The sequence below is a fragment of the Urocitellus parryii genome, chromosome 6, assembly GCF_045843805.1.
Source record: "Urocitellus parryii isolate mUroPar1 chromosome 6, mUroPar1.hap1, whole genome shotgun sequence".
Taxonomy (NCBI): domain Eukaryota; kingdom Metazoa; phylum Chordata; class Mammalia; order Rodentia; family Sciuridae; genus Urocitellus; species Urocitellus parryii.
Genome location: NC_135536.1, coordinates 96,177,558 through 96,189,714, shown reverse-complemented (window position 1 = coordinate 96,189,714; position 12,157 = coordinate 96,177,558). Strand labels below are relative to the sequence as shown.

The 12,157-nt window shown below is 37.5% G+C and overlaps 1 protein-coding gene across 1 annotated transcript in view; it reads left to right on the top strand.

Annotated features, from left to right (window-relative positions):
* Positions 1-12,157, top strand: part of Atp8b4 (ATPase phospholipid transporting 8B4 (putative)) — a 205,962-nt gene that overhangs the window by 85,284 nt on the left and 108,521 nt on the right. The window contains exons 8-9 of the mRNA XM_077800146.1: positions 1,697-1,779; positions 11,572-11,730. Of these exons, the coding sequence (XP_077656272.1) occupies positions 1,697-1,779; positions 11,572-11,730 (242 nt within the window). The remainder of the gene's footprint in view (positions 1-1,696; positions 1,780-11,571; positions 11,731-12,157) is intronic.

The following is a 12,157-nucleotide window of genomic DNA, read 5'->3' as shown; positions in this document are numbered from 1 at the left end:
GTTGTGATACTACATGATAGTTTTGCAAGGTGTTACCAATAGGGGAAACCGAGTAAAAGGTAGGATTTTTCCATATTGTTTGTTATGCTGAAAATGATTTTGAACTTTATTAAGATATTCATACAGATTAAAAAGAGTGTGGTGTGGCACTGAAGGAGTTAATCAGGAGTCTTTAAAAGTAGATTTTTAAAGTAAGTAAAGCCTCTGTGTGATTATTCTTTCCCTTTAAATTTTCACATTCGAAGCTAGAGTGAGATAATGGAGAGGATTCTGAGGAAGCATCTCAAAATGATGATGAACTTCCATGAATAACAGATGTAGAGTAGGGTCAGAGAACTAGAGCTATCCAGCTTAGTTGGTGTGATTGTTTCAATTATTAGAAAAGTAGTTCAGATGGATGGGCATGTGGTTCTGTAGCCTTTACACCACTTACCTTCCTCTTTCTTGTCCAGCAAGCCCTGCTCAATTTCTGCCTCATCTAGGAAGTTCTTTTTGACTACTTTAATCCCTCATCACCTCTGCCACCTAGGAATGGGAATATTTTGATTAGTGAGATTGTTTCCACTAATAACTTCAGTTATACATCCAATTTAGGGTTTTCTGAAGAAGGCTATTTTACCAGTGGGCATTTTCGCATTGGGTTCACGTTGTCCTCATATCATTGTGAAACTGGCTGATAGAAGGTCAGATGGAGTGCCCTCTTGGATAACTGCTTCTTGTCTCTTTATACTCAATATTTCATAGGTTGGCATATAATTCCACACAGTGATATTTACTGTTAAATCTCTTTGTTTCCTCCAAGAGGATAATCTTTTGGGGAAGCATTGAAGATTCTAGGTGACTATGCTAAGTATTCAATCAATGTTTATTGACTGAATGAACCCATGATTAAACATTTGTGTAAAAGGTAGAACTCTAATTTAAAGAGAAAAGGCATTATAAAAATGGAGAATAGATTAGCGGTTGCCAGGTATTGAATATGGGGTGGGGAGCTACAGTAGAAGAAAATTAGACTGAACTCCGTGAGAAAACTGCAATAGCAAGCCCTTGAACCCAAGATGGGAGTGATGGCTGTGGGATTACTGCTGGGCACGTCCTGAATAACAGAGAGCCATCTGTCCAATATATGTGTGGTCCTCCCTGTAAGAAGATGACCAGCTCTTTGTGACCTGCTGAGCCTGTCTCGTATTATTTGAGACTTACGGGTTTCTTGGATTGAGTCTCCAAGAAAAAGAAAGCTGCATTCCTTTTCCCATTTTAATTTCAGCTACTGTAAAGTTAGCCATGACCATCTTTTGCAAGTAAAACTCCTAGGTAGATATTAGAATCTGGAGTGATACTGGACTGCTTTATTTGGCAACTGTGTTCCCATTCCTAATGTGTTTTATAACTCATGCATGCTGTTTGACTAGGTTCGAATGAAACCATATTTATTATGTTCTCTGTTCTTTCAAATTGCAAAACAGATTACTGTGGTGTTATACAGATGTGTGGTGGGTGGAATGCCAACTCTTAGGAGCCTGAGAAGTCCCACCCATTTTCCCAAGACAGTGTGAGAAGTGTGAATGACATTCAAAGTGAGGTTCCCTGAGTCTCGAGTTGGGTTTTGCATGTGTTGTATCCACCTAATTGCATTGGGTAAGATGCTGTTAGGCTGTTCCATATAAAAATTCATGTTCCATCATTTATTTTACAGGGAAACAAACCTAAAAGTTCGTCATGCATTATCTGTTACCTCTGAACTTGGAGCAGATATTAGCAGACTTGCAAGGTTTGATGGTAAGTGTTTGAAACAGTTAAAGAACAATCTCAAAACCAAAAAGAAAAAGTGACAAGCTAGTTATCTGAGAACCAATTTCTATACTTCCTGGAAGGACATAAAATTTTCTCGGCATCAAGACTGTCATCTCTTCTCATGCTAAGGAGTAACAGTGTGTACCAATTGGAGAGTGGCTTCCTCAGTTCATTTTTTATTTCACCTTGTTTCCTTTCATGTAGATCTCATTCCCTTCAGTCTTACAATGCACTTCTGTTGCTCGACCTTGGCCTCCCTGGAGACCTTTGTGGACTTGCTGGGGGTGAATGCAGGCCACACTCTTATTTCTAGCTCCAGATCTAACCATCCCTCCATTTTCAACAAAGACCTAATGCTAGACCTAACCCAACTTCCTGGAGACAGCCATCTTTGCCTCATATATTTCTGTATCTGGTATGGTACCTGGTGTAATGTCTTCTGTTGCCTTTAATTTTAGACCCTGGTTTTATTATCACCACCTTCACACTGTTTGACCCAGTGCCCTGCTCCTCAGCAGTGGTATTTTGATTCTATTCTTTTTCAACTGTTATCTTGTCCTTTTCTGTTTAAAGTTATTTTTAAGTATTCACGGAATAGCCTCTAGGTATTGTCCACTTTAGGGATATTTATATTTCATAATTAAGAGACCACAAAATAATACAATTCTTCAAGAGTCAAGGGAAAAAAGACATTATTAGTAGGGTTTTAGGCCCATGAGAGGCCATAGGCCTTCCTGCTACCCCTCAATGGTCTTTTGCTTTGCTCACTTGTAAATCTGGTTCTGAATACTAATATTTTCATACATATTGGTTTTATTTACTAGTGAGTCTATGAATTTGAGACAATCTTTCAGAAAATTGAAAGAGTGCAGCTCACATCACGGTGATGAGGTAGTAGAAAGAGGCTCCACTCTCCAGATACTAAAGGAAAATGTGGACAAGTTTCTTAGTACCCTCTCTTCAGTTAAAGTAAAGCACAACTAAGTTTACATTGTAAAGTTTCTTCAGTGCATAGCTTAGAACTTATATTGTCTGTGCTTTGCATTTGCTTGTAAACTCTCTGATTTTATTAATATCTTAATCTCTCTTAAATGAATGCTATTATAACAGATGTTTATAGAAAAAATATTCTTCCAAATTGAGATTTAAGTCAGGGGACTAGCCAGGAAACTTTGAATGGCCCAAGACATATTTAGATTAGAGTAAAACAAATTACGCATTTTCTAACAAAGTAATTTTTTTTCAATGAAATTTTAGTGTTCTATGAATCCAAGGAAAGTAAATTGTTTTCATGAATCAGAAAACTTGCTTAAAATATCTCATTGAACATTTATCAAATCCTAAAAGAGTAACCTAAATATAACTTACGATTACTCATTCCTTTCCTGGCAGAACTTTATACTTGGATACCTCTATTAATCTATAAGGAGGTAGATATTTCCTTAACAAATGAAAAGCAGAAAATGATTGTTATAATTATGTAGCTCTTTTTCATAGATATTTGCACAGAGAACCTACACTATGATGCAATTACAAAAAAACCCTGAAATCTTGGCGACCTAAACACCACAGCGTTGTATTTCTTGCTCATGTCACATTCTGATGTGGGTTGGGGAGACTTCTCCGTCTCTTGGCCTTGATACTGAGACTAATGGTCTCTCAGGTCACCACAGCAGGGTAAGGGTGAGAGGAAGAGACACAGTGGCTTTTAACTGCTCCCTCCTCTCCTATTTCATGGGCTATTGTGAGTTATCTGGCTCTCATCTAACTGCAAGGGAGGAAATAACAGATATGGGTATTTGTTGAGCACTGCCTCTGCCACACCCTTCTAAGAATTGTGGCTGTGGAGGTCAATGCCAGGATCAATGATCCAGCCAGGCTGGGTTAGGTAGATTTCTTACATGGAACCGTAGGATTGAGGCCTCATATCCTCGTCTTCAGCATGAATTCTCATACTGTCAATTCCCTGTACCCTGCTTTTTTCTTCTCTTTATAGCACTTACCAACATGATGTGCTATATTAGTTATTTATTTAAAGTTTATTATTTATTGCCTGTTGTTTTAGTGAGCTTTCTCACAGCTGTGACTTAAAGACCCAATCTGCACAATTGTAGAAGAGGAAAAGTTTATTTGAGAGCTCACGGTTTCCGAGGCTGACAGACAACTCCATTCCTCTGGGCTAGAGGTGAAGCAGGACATTATGCCTGGACAGGGTGGTGGAGGGAAGCAGCTCACATCACAGTGATGAGGAAGTAGAGAGAGAGACTCCACTCTCCAGATACAAGTATATACCCCAAAACCACACCCTAATTCCCACCTCCTTTAGCCACACCCTACCACTTCAGTTACCACTCAGTTAATCCCTGTCAGAGGATTAAATCACTGATTGGATTAAGACTCTTTCAACCCAATCATTTCCTCCTCTGAATCTTCTTGCATTGTCTCACATGTGAGTTTTTTGGGATACCTCACATCCAAACCATAATATCCATCTATATATTCATCAATGTAAGCTCCACAGGGATCTTTGTTTAGTATGTTAACATATCCAAGCACCTAGAACAACATTTAATACATAGTAGATACTCAATAAATCCTTACTGAATGAGTGAATTAATAAATGATTGCAGTGAGGGTCAGGATCAGCATCAGGCCTCAGAAAGCAATGGGAAAGGAGAGGAAAGACCTAAGAAAAAGATGTTGGGACTAGAGTATGACACTGCAGGGTGAGGAAGAAGGTTCCTGATGGGGCCTTATGGTGAAAAACAAGAGTTTCTGGGTCCCCTTCTCCTGGAGGCAGGTGGCTGAGAGAGGGTTGATGGTGGTGATTTTATAATATCTTTACTTTAGAGCCCCTTTACCAAACAAATTGAACACCATAGCCCTGAATTTAAACCAATGCAAGTTGATGCAGCCCAGGCTGCTGCAGAGAAATAATTCCTCAGTAAAAATAATTCCTTTGTCGCAGATGGGGTAACAGATATTTAGGCAGGTTAGCTTAACAGCCCTGTGGTGTGTGTAGTGTGTGTGTGTGTGTGTGTGTGTGTGTATAAATAATGTGTATATATATACATATATATGTATACATATGTTTAGAATTACTTCATAAAATTTACTTTTAAAGTGCAGTAATAACTATTATTTACTAAGGAATGGCCACTCACCACATCACCAAAGTATAATTGTTTTCTTAAATAATGGCAACATAGGCCTCTCTTTTCTATTATGTACGCTTAAGCTGTGGTCACTTTTTAGAGAACATGTAATGTCAAATTCATGAGGCTGGTACATTTCTGGGCTAAGAACCAGGTTTCTGTTAAATTTACTTTTTCATTCTTAAATCTTCAATTTCATTTTAAAGTACCTTACAGTTCAAGACAACATGTTATTTTATGAGTTTATCCTTATTAAACTGTGATTTGCTGGTTCCAAGAAAGCATCTGAAGAATGAATGGATGGATTAAGGGGAAATAAATTAGATACAATATACAAATTAGATTTCCCCTGTTAGCAGTCAAATTTAAAGAGCAAGAGAGTGATGCAAGAGGTGGTATGGAAAAATCTTTGAAAGAGTTGAGACAGTTAATAAACTCTACGTTTTTCTCATGATTGCTTTTGCTTTCCCGTAGCCTTCAATTTTTTCTCTGTCCACTTCACTTCTTCCCAGGTCCTGGTTTACAAATTTTACACGCCCCCCAACATACACCTACTGTGCACTACCTACGTGTTTCTCTAACTACCCCATTTCACCATTCTCCCCTTGCCTCTCTTCTCTTTTGCACTCTTTCTTACTTTCCTCTTCTCATCTCCCTTTTACACTTTTTGTTATTTTTTCCAACCTGTAGTATCTTTTTTTTCCTGTCATCATCTTTCTGCTTTCATAATTTTCTCCATGTTAATTAGTGTCTACTTATTAAGAACCTCTTAGGAACACAATGTAAAACAATGGTTGTGTTGATCCTTTTACTTGCCAATATTCTTTATTTCCCTTATTTTGGTTTTCTTTATTCCCCTTTGTCTTATTGAAGTATCAATAAATCTCAGATTTTTCTCTAATGACTAGAAACACTTCCAAGGCAATGGGATCAAGACCAGATATTGCCTCCTTTAGTTTAAATAAGAAGCATGATGTCAGCATTGTGGGCAATTACCTTTGACTTTGGGCAAGGTAAACTAGATGAGACAGATGTTGGAGGCATGTCCTTGCCCATGTTATGACTGTGCTAAGTTTATCTTTTAGCTTGTGACTTCTGGACAAATCTGGAGATGACATTATTTTTGCTTCTAGTTAGTCTGTGGTTTTTCTTCTGAGGCTTGCCAAAATACTTTGACTAGCACCAAACTACAGTTTTCTGTCCTTGTCTCATAAGTGTACATCTTTCAAGTCTGAAGACCTGAATTTCCCACCTTTATTCCTAGACAAGGTTCCACTGAGGACTCCAAATTGAAGACTCCAAATTGATCTAGAGTCAAAACTGAGATGAACTGGGACTCAGGTGTCTCTCATAAGTCTCTCTGCCTCCCCTCCTATACCCAAAGATAGCTTCTTACTTGCAGCCTCCTTTGCATTACATGGACTTATCTTCTTTTTATTATTCATTCACTTATTTATCCAGTCATTCAGCAAATATATATTTCACACAGTGCCAAAGAATTTTATTTTGAATACAGTAGTTAGGAGTCAGACTCAGGCCTTGTTTTCACGGAATTTATAGCCCAGGGGGAAGACATACTTGAACAGAGCTCATGCCACAGAAGGTAAGGTAAAGGTCTCAATTCTTAGGCCCTAAACATGATGGTGATACAAGAACAAGTACTCAATATGTACGAGGCACCATGTTAAGCACTTATACACATTATTTTATTAAATTCTTACAATCTCTTAAAGGAAGAGAGTATTATTAGCTTCAATTTATAGATAAGGAATCTGAGACCCACCTAAGTTGTGTCATATGGCAACCAGGTAGAGGGACAGAATATGAATCCAGACGACTGGCAAAGCCTGTTTTACAAAGGGCACAAAAAACTACAAGCAGAAAGGCAACAGTTTAGCACAGTAGCTTAGCTTCTGCTCAGGATAAGAAATAAATTATAAAAGTACTCTAAACCTGAAGGTACAAAATTAATTATCAGAGATCAAGTCCATCCAGATCTAGAATGAGATTATCATATTTAAAAAAAAATAGCAATGTTTTCTGAGATTTTGAAAGTGAGGATCCCCAACAAAAATGTACAGAAGAGGTGGCCAAACAGACCAGTACACACAAGACTGAGTTAGAGTTTGGTAGGTAAATCCATTTACTTGAAAAGTTCTCATCTAAATGTTTGTATACATCTCAAACGTCTGAAAAAAAAAAATCAGTATGCAGTCTGTTGAATTTTTTTAAAAAGATATATTAATTTGATCTAATACTATAATAAATATAAAAATTAGTTGAGTAGGTCTTGAGTTTTCATATTAAAGCCTTACGGATCTTGAAAAGCTTTTATAAATAAGTAACTGGAAATACTTGTCAATTATACATTTGCAAACTGGACATTCTTATCCCTTGGGGAAAGCCCCGGATGTAAATTGTCCAAATGTGTTTAAGAATCTCTTGCATCTTGTTACTGATGGACTGAGATCTGTTTTTTGCAACTCATGACAAGTTTACATATTTTGTATGACTGTTAATACTGAATTCTGAACCAGAGAAAGGTTGACTCTTTAGTCAGGAATCTTTGTGTATTTTGTGGTCCTTTCTAAAGAACAGCATGTGTGTAATTAAAACAGAAAAATAAGCATTTCTTTTGGTTAAAATAAATAATAAAAAAGGCTTGGTTAGCATCTTGTGACTTTTTAAAAACTTACCAGATAGCTTTTCTATTCACCTGGATGGAAGCACAGCCCAATAGCACTGACTGATGCACGAGACATAGGTTCCATATAAAGATAGAGTAACTTCTTTTTTTGATGCTGACGTGGCCATTATGATGATATTGATGGGTGGCTGAAAGCTGGAGGAAGAATAAAGGAAAATAGGAAAGTGACACTCTTGTTTCTAAGGGAAAAAAACCCATTTATCACAATCATCAGGGCAATAATAGTAGACAATCTCCTAAATGTTAAGAAGCTCTTGGTTCAAAAAATTCTTGAACAACAATAATGATGTCTTATTGAATGCATAGTTTGTTTTACGAAAGAGTTGCAGTGCAGATAATGAAGAAATATTGCTAATAATGGATAGAAAGAAATGAATTTCTCTGGAAAACCATGGAATATTGAGTACCAAGTTCCATTTTCATGACAAACTACAGATTTCTTCTTTGAGATAAATATTGTAGTTTGAGAAATTTATCAAGTTGGTAATTAACCAATAACCTCGTGACTAAATTTATGTACTAAAAAAGCTTCAGAATGAAATCTTGTAGATTTTGTTGGGTAGGGGCATTTCCATGTGATTGTGAAATGGTTGAATTGCTGTCTGCTTTCACATCTTTTCAGAGAGGCAAACTAATGAGACTAGCTAGTTTCGTTATATCCCTTTAATTCATAATTGTTATGCCTTTCCACTGGTTGTATGATTGCCCATTAAATATGACTTTGGGCTCTAAACATATATTCAGTGAGTGACTGTGAGAAATGATTCTATTTTACCCAAATGCTTTCCTATCAATTGTCAAACTGACCATTTTCTCTACTGGTACAATTAGAAAAAAGGGAGAAGGATCTTAAGAGAGTTTTCCCGAGTCCTTCTTATGCTTTGATTCGAATCCATTTTTGGTTGCTTCTAATGTGCTTTGAGGCACCCACCTTTTTTCATTGTTCTCAGATCTATTTGGCTTCTATTAGAGTTAGGTCATAAGCCTCTTGTTGTGGATTTCTACCGACTGTAGATAATCCCCTTTTTCATTATTACTATGAAAATATACCTACTTTCCCCATTTATCTTTGATTTTTTTCTAATATCTATCTCATCTCCCAACCTCTCATTTGAAACTATCAAGAATTTTTTCCATTCATCTCTCCAACAAACATTTATTAAGTTCCTATTAGGTAGATATTATGGTAGGTTATGGGACATAGAGGCAAATATAATTCTCCCTAAAGAAAACTGTTAACCTCTTTTGGAAAGGGGCAGAAAATAAATTGAGAAGTTTGTATTTTATGCTAATAGGACTAAGAAGAGGGAAGATGAACATTTCTGATGATTAAGGAAAAAAAATGCAGTTTGGCTTGGTTCCTACCATTTTGTTTTGACTGAGCCCTATATTTAGTGCTTAAATCTCTGGCACCACACTCTTTGAGAAAGGCTAAATTGGAGTTTGGGCTTCAAGAACCCATGCAGAACCCTTAGCCTTACTGCTTGTTCCTGTCTAGAACCACACCCTTGGTGTAAGGCCAGAAGTGGATGAGCCTTGGGGCCAGGGAGTAGTGAGCCAACACGTTCAAGGCTCTATTTGCCTCTATGTCAGTCTTTGCTTACGACAATAAAAATGATCAAATGAACCTGTTTTTTATATTTCTGTTGGCAGGAATCATGTATCATGTTGTTTTTGCCCAAAGCACTTTTTTTTTTTTTTTGTACCAATTTTGAAGCCTGAGAAATTGAGTCTTGGGTCAAGAAACTAGAATAAGCTTTAATGGCTTCTGTTAGCCTATTATTTTTATTTAAGTTTTGTGGGTAATATCCACCCAATTCAAGGTTCTTCAAAATTCAGGAATGAAAATTATTGGTAGAGGAAAAAAGACAATGAATTCCAAGAATTTATAAAAAGTCTCCTCTTCTACAATATAGCTGTCCAAATAATTTGGGCTAGTTTAAAATCAGTTTTAATACATAAATGGGCTATAATGGGAGCTAACCACAATTCAGCCACTTCCCATCAATAAAAATGACCTTGTACAGGTTATTTGTCTTATTTGAAACCTCTTGCCAGCACTTTCTCCCTTAGCAGTGGATGTCTGAGAAGCTGTCAGAAAGTGCCCGAGAGGGAGGTCTTTGGGTCAATGATTTGTTATATTAGGAAAAGGTCAGTGCAAGTTGGAGAAGCAGCCCTGAGACCACGAATCCCTCATTCCTTCCAGAGTGTTTTTGTTTTATGAATGCAAAGGCTGTAAATGTGAGTAATCTGGTTGGTTAGGATGGGTCAGACTGTATGAAAACGAGTTGCTGTTACCTTTCTCTAAGAGTTCTCAAGGGAAAACATAGAATCCTAGGAAGAAAGGGAAGTCATGAAAGAAGCCTCTTTAAGTTCAGAAGACAGTGTGGAAAGAAGACGGAGTCAGAATCTGCTATAGTTTAAATCTTAAATATCCTCCAGAGCCCTGTATAAAAAGCTTGGTGCTACTGCAGGTCCTGGGTATTTTAAAAGGTGGGGCATAATGGGAGATTTTACATTGCTGGAGAAATGCCCTGGAAAGGAACTGAGGAACTCTAGTCTCTTCCTCTTTCTATTTTGTATCCTGACCCTGAGGTCATGGCTTTGCTCCTCCACGTACTCTGACCCTGATGTACCTACCATCATAGGCCCAAAGTAAAGGGGTGAATTGGTCATGGCCTGAAACCTTCAGATCTGTGAGCCAAAATAACCCTTTTCTCTTCATAAATCTATTTGTCTCAAGTATTTTTTTAAAGTAATGGAAAGCTGACTAACACAACATCATATAGAATTCCTTAAGATCATCTGGTCTCCTTTAACTTTCAATCAATCCTAAAAATAGGCTCCCCTTTCTTTTCCAAATGCCACTTTTTATGTTCCAAACTGCCCTTTGCACTTCCACTTAAATAAATGTATTTTTATTGTTTTGAAGAGCAAGAAATGTAGAGGCCCTAATCTTATCCCTGACTCCAACTTGAACTCTGCTTAGATCTACCCATTTGACAAATCCTTTTTCATTCTTTCCTGCTTTCTTTTTCTTGTTCCTTTGCTTTTCTCTGTTCTATTCTTTCATGTCTCTGTATTCATTACTTCTAAAAATGTGACCCCACCTGTTTGCAATGCAAATGTATATTAACCTAAAGGTTATGTCTTGTGACAAGATCCATAAAAGATTATTTCTGGTTTCTTTTTCTATCAAGTACCCCACCCAGAATGTGCATTTTCTTATTGAAATGATGGAACGAATTGATTCATTGATTTGGAATGGCATGCCCTTGGTTTGGAATGGACTTGGAATTAAAAAAAAAAAAAAAGAAAAAGAAAAAAACTAGAAACATCTTCTGGCCAGTTTGGGCAAGTTATATGGTGCCTTTGAGTCCCCAGGACTCTGAATCTAATCAAGATAAGAAGCATACAACAGCTGAAAGGAATCACACGCATTCTCAAGCACAAGGCGAAAACAAGGCCCAGGTTTTTCTGGGGTGGAATATAGTAGGACCCCAAAAATCTTGATTAGGAGACTAGAAAGATGGATAACTTTTGCTGTGAAACAGGAAGTATGCCTTGGTAACCTGTGTGACAATTTGCATTAAGCCAAAATAAAATGTTTAGGAGAGGACTGCTTTGTATTTTCAAAAGTCATTTGCTACAAACTAGAAGGAAAGATAAGTGATTTTTTTTTTTATTTTTAGGGGAAAAATAATCTCATAGTACAGAAAGCTATATTCCAAAATATTTGATAGATTTCCATCTTTGCATCTCCAAGCTTATTTTTTCCAGCATAGTCAGGTATATACCATGCTAAGAGGGAAGGAAAAATGTGCTGTGCATAGAAGTAGGGTGGCACAGCAGTACCATGGGCTTCTGAAGAGAGTTTCAGGTGCATATTAGGAGTTTTGCTTTTTTATTTTCCAGGGATTGTTGTCTGTGAGGCGCCTAACAACAAATTAGATAAATTTACGGGAGTCCTCTCTTGGAAGGACAGCAAGCACTCCCTCGACAATCAGAAGATAATCCTGAGAGGCTGCATCCTGAGGAACACCAGCTGGTGTTTTGGAATGGTTATTTTTGCAGGTATAGTTTATGGCTCAGGGCCAGATCTATGTGACCCTTTCCTGCAACACACACCAGCACAGTTCTCCAAGTTCAGAACAGCATGGTGCTTTTAGCCCTTGCAAAGGGCTGCTCTGGAGTTAACTTCAGGATTTGTGGCTCCAGGGTAAAACACCACAGCTTTAAAATAGTCCAGGTGGTCCAGGGTGTGGGAACCACTGACATCTTGTGCTTATTCTTAAGGGTGCCGGGGCCTCCATTATACGGTGGGTGCTAGTACCTATTATTTTAATTTCTATCTTTTTAGCCCCATCCCAGTCACTTTGTCATGTTATATATTAACTAAGCTCCTTTTAAATTGACAGAAGAATAAAAAAGAAAGCCCCTCATCATGCTGTTCTTGGGTAGTTTGTGGAAGTCAAGCAGCTCTTTTGGGAAAGTGTTCTTG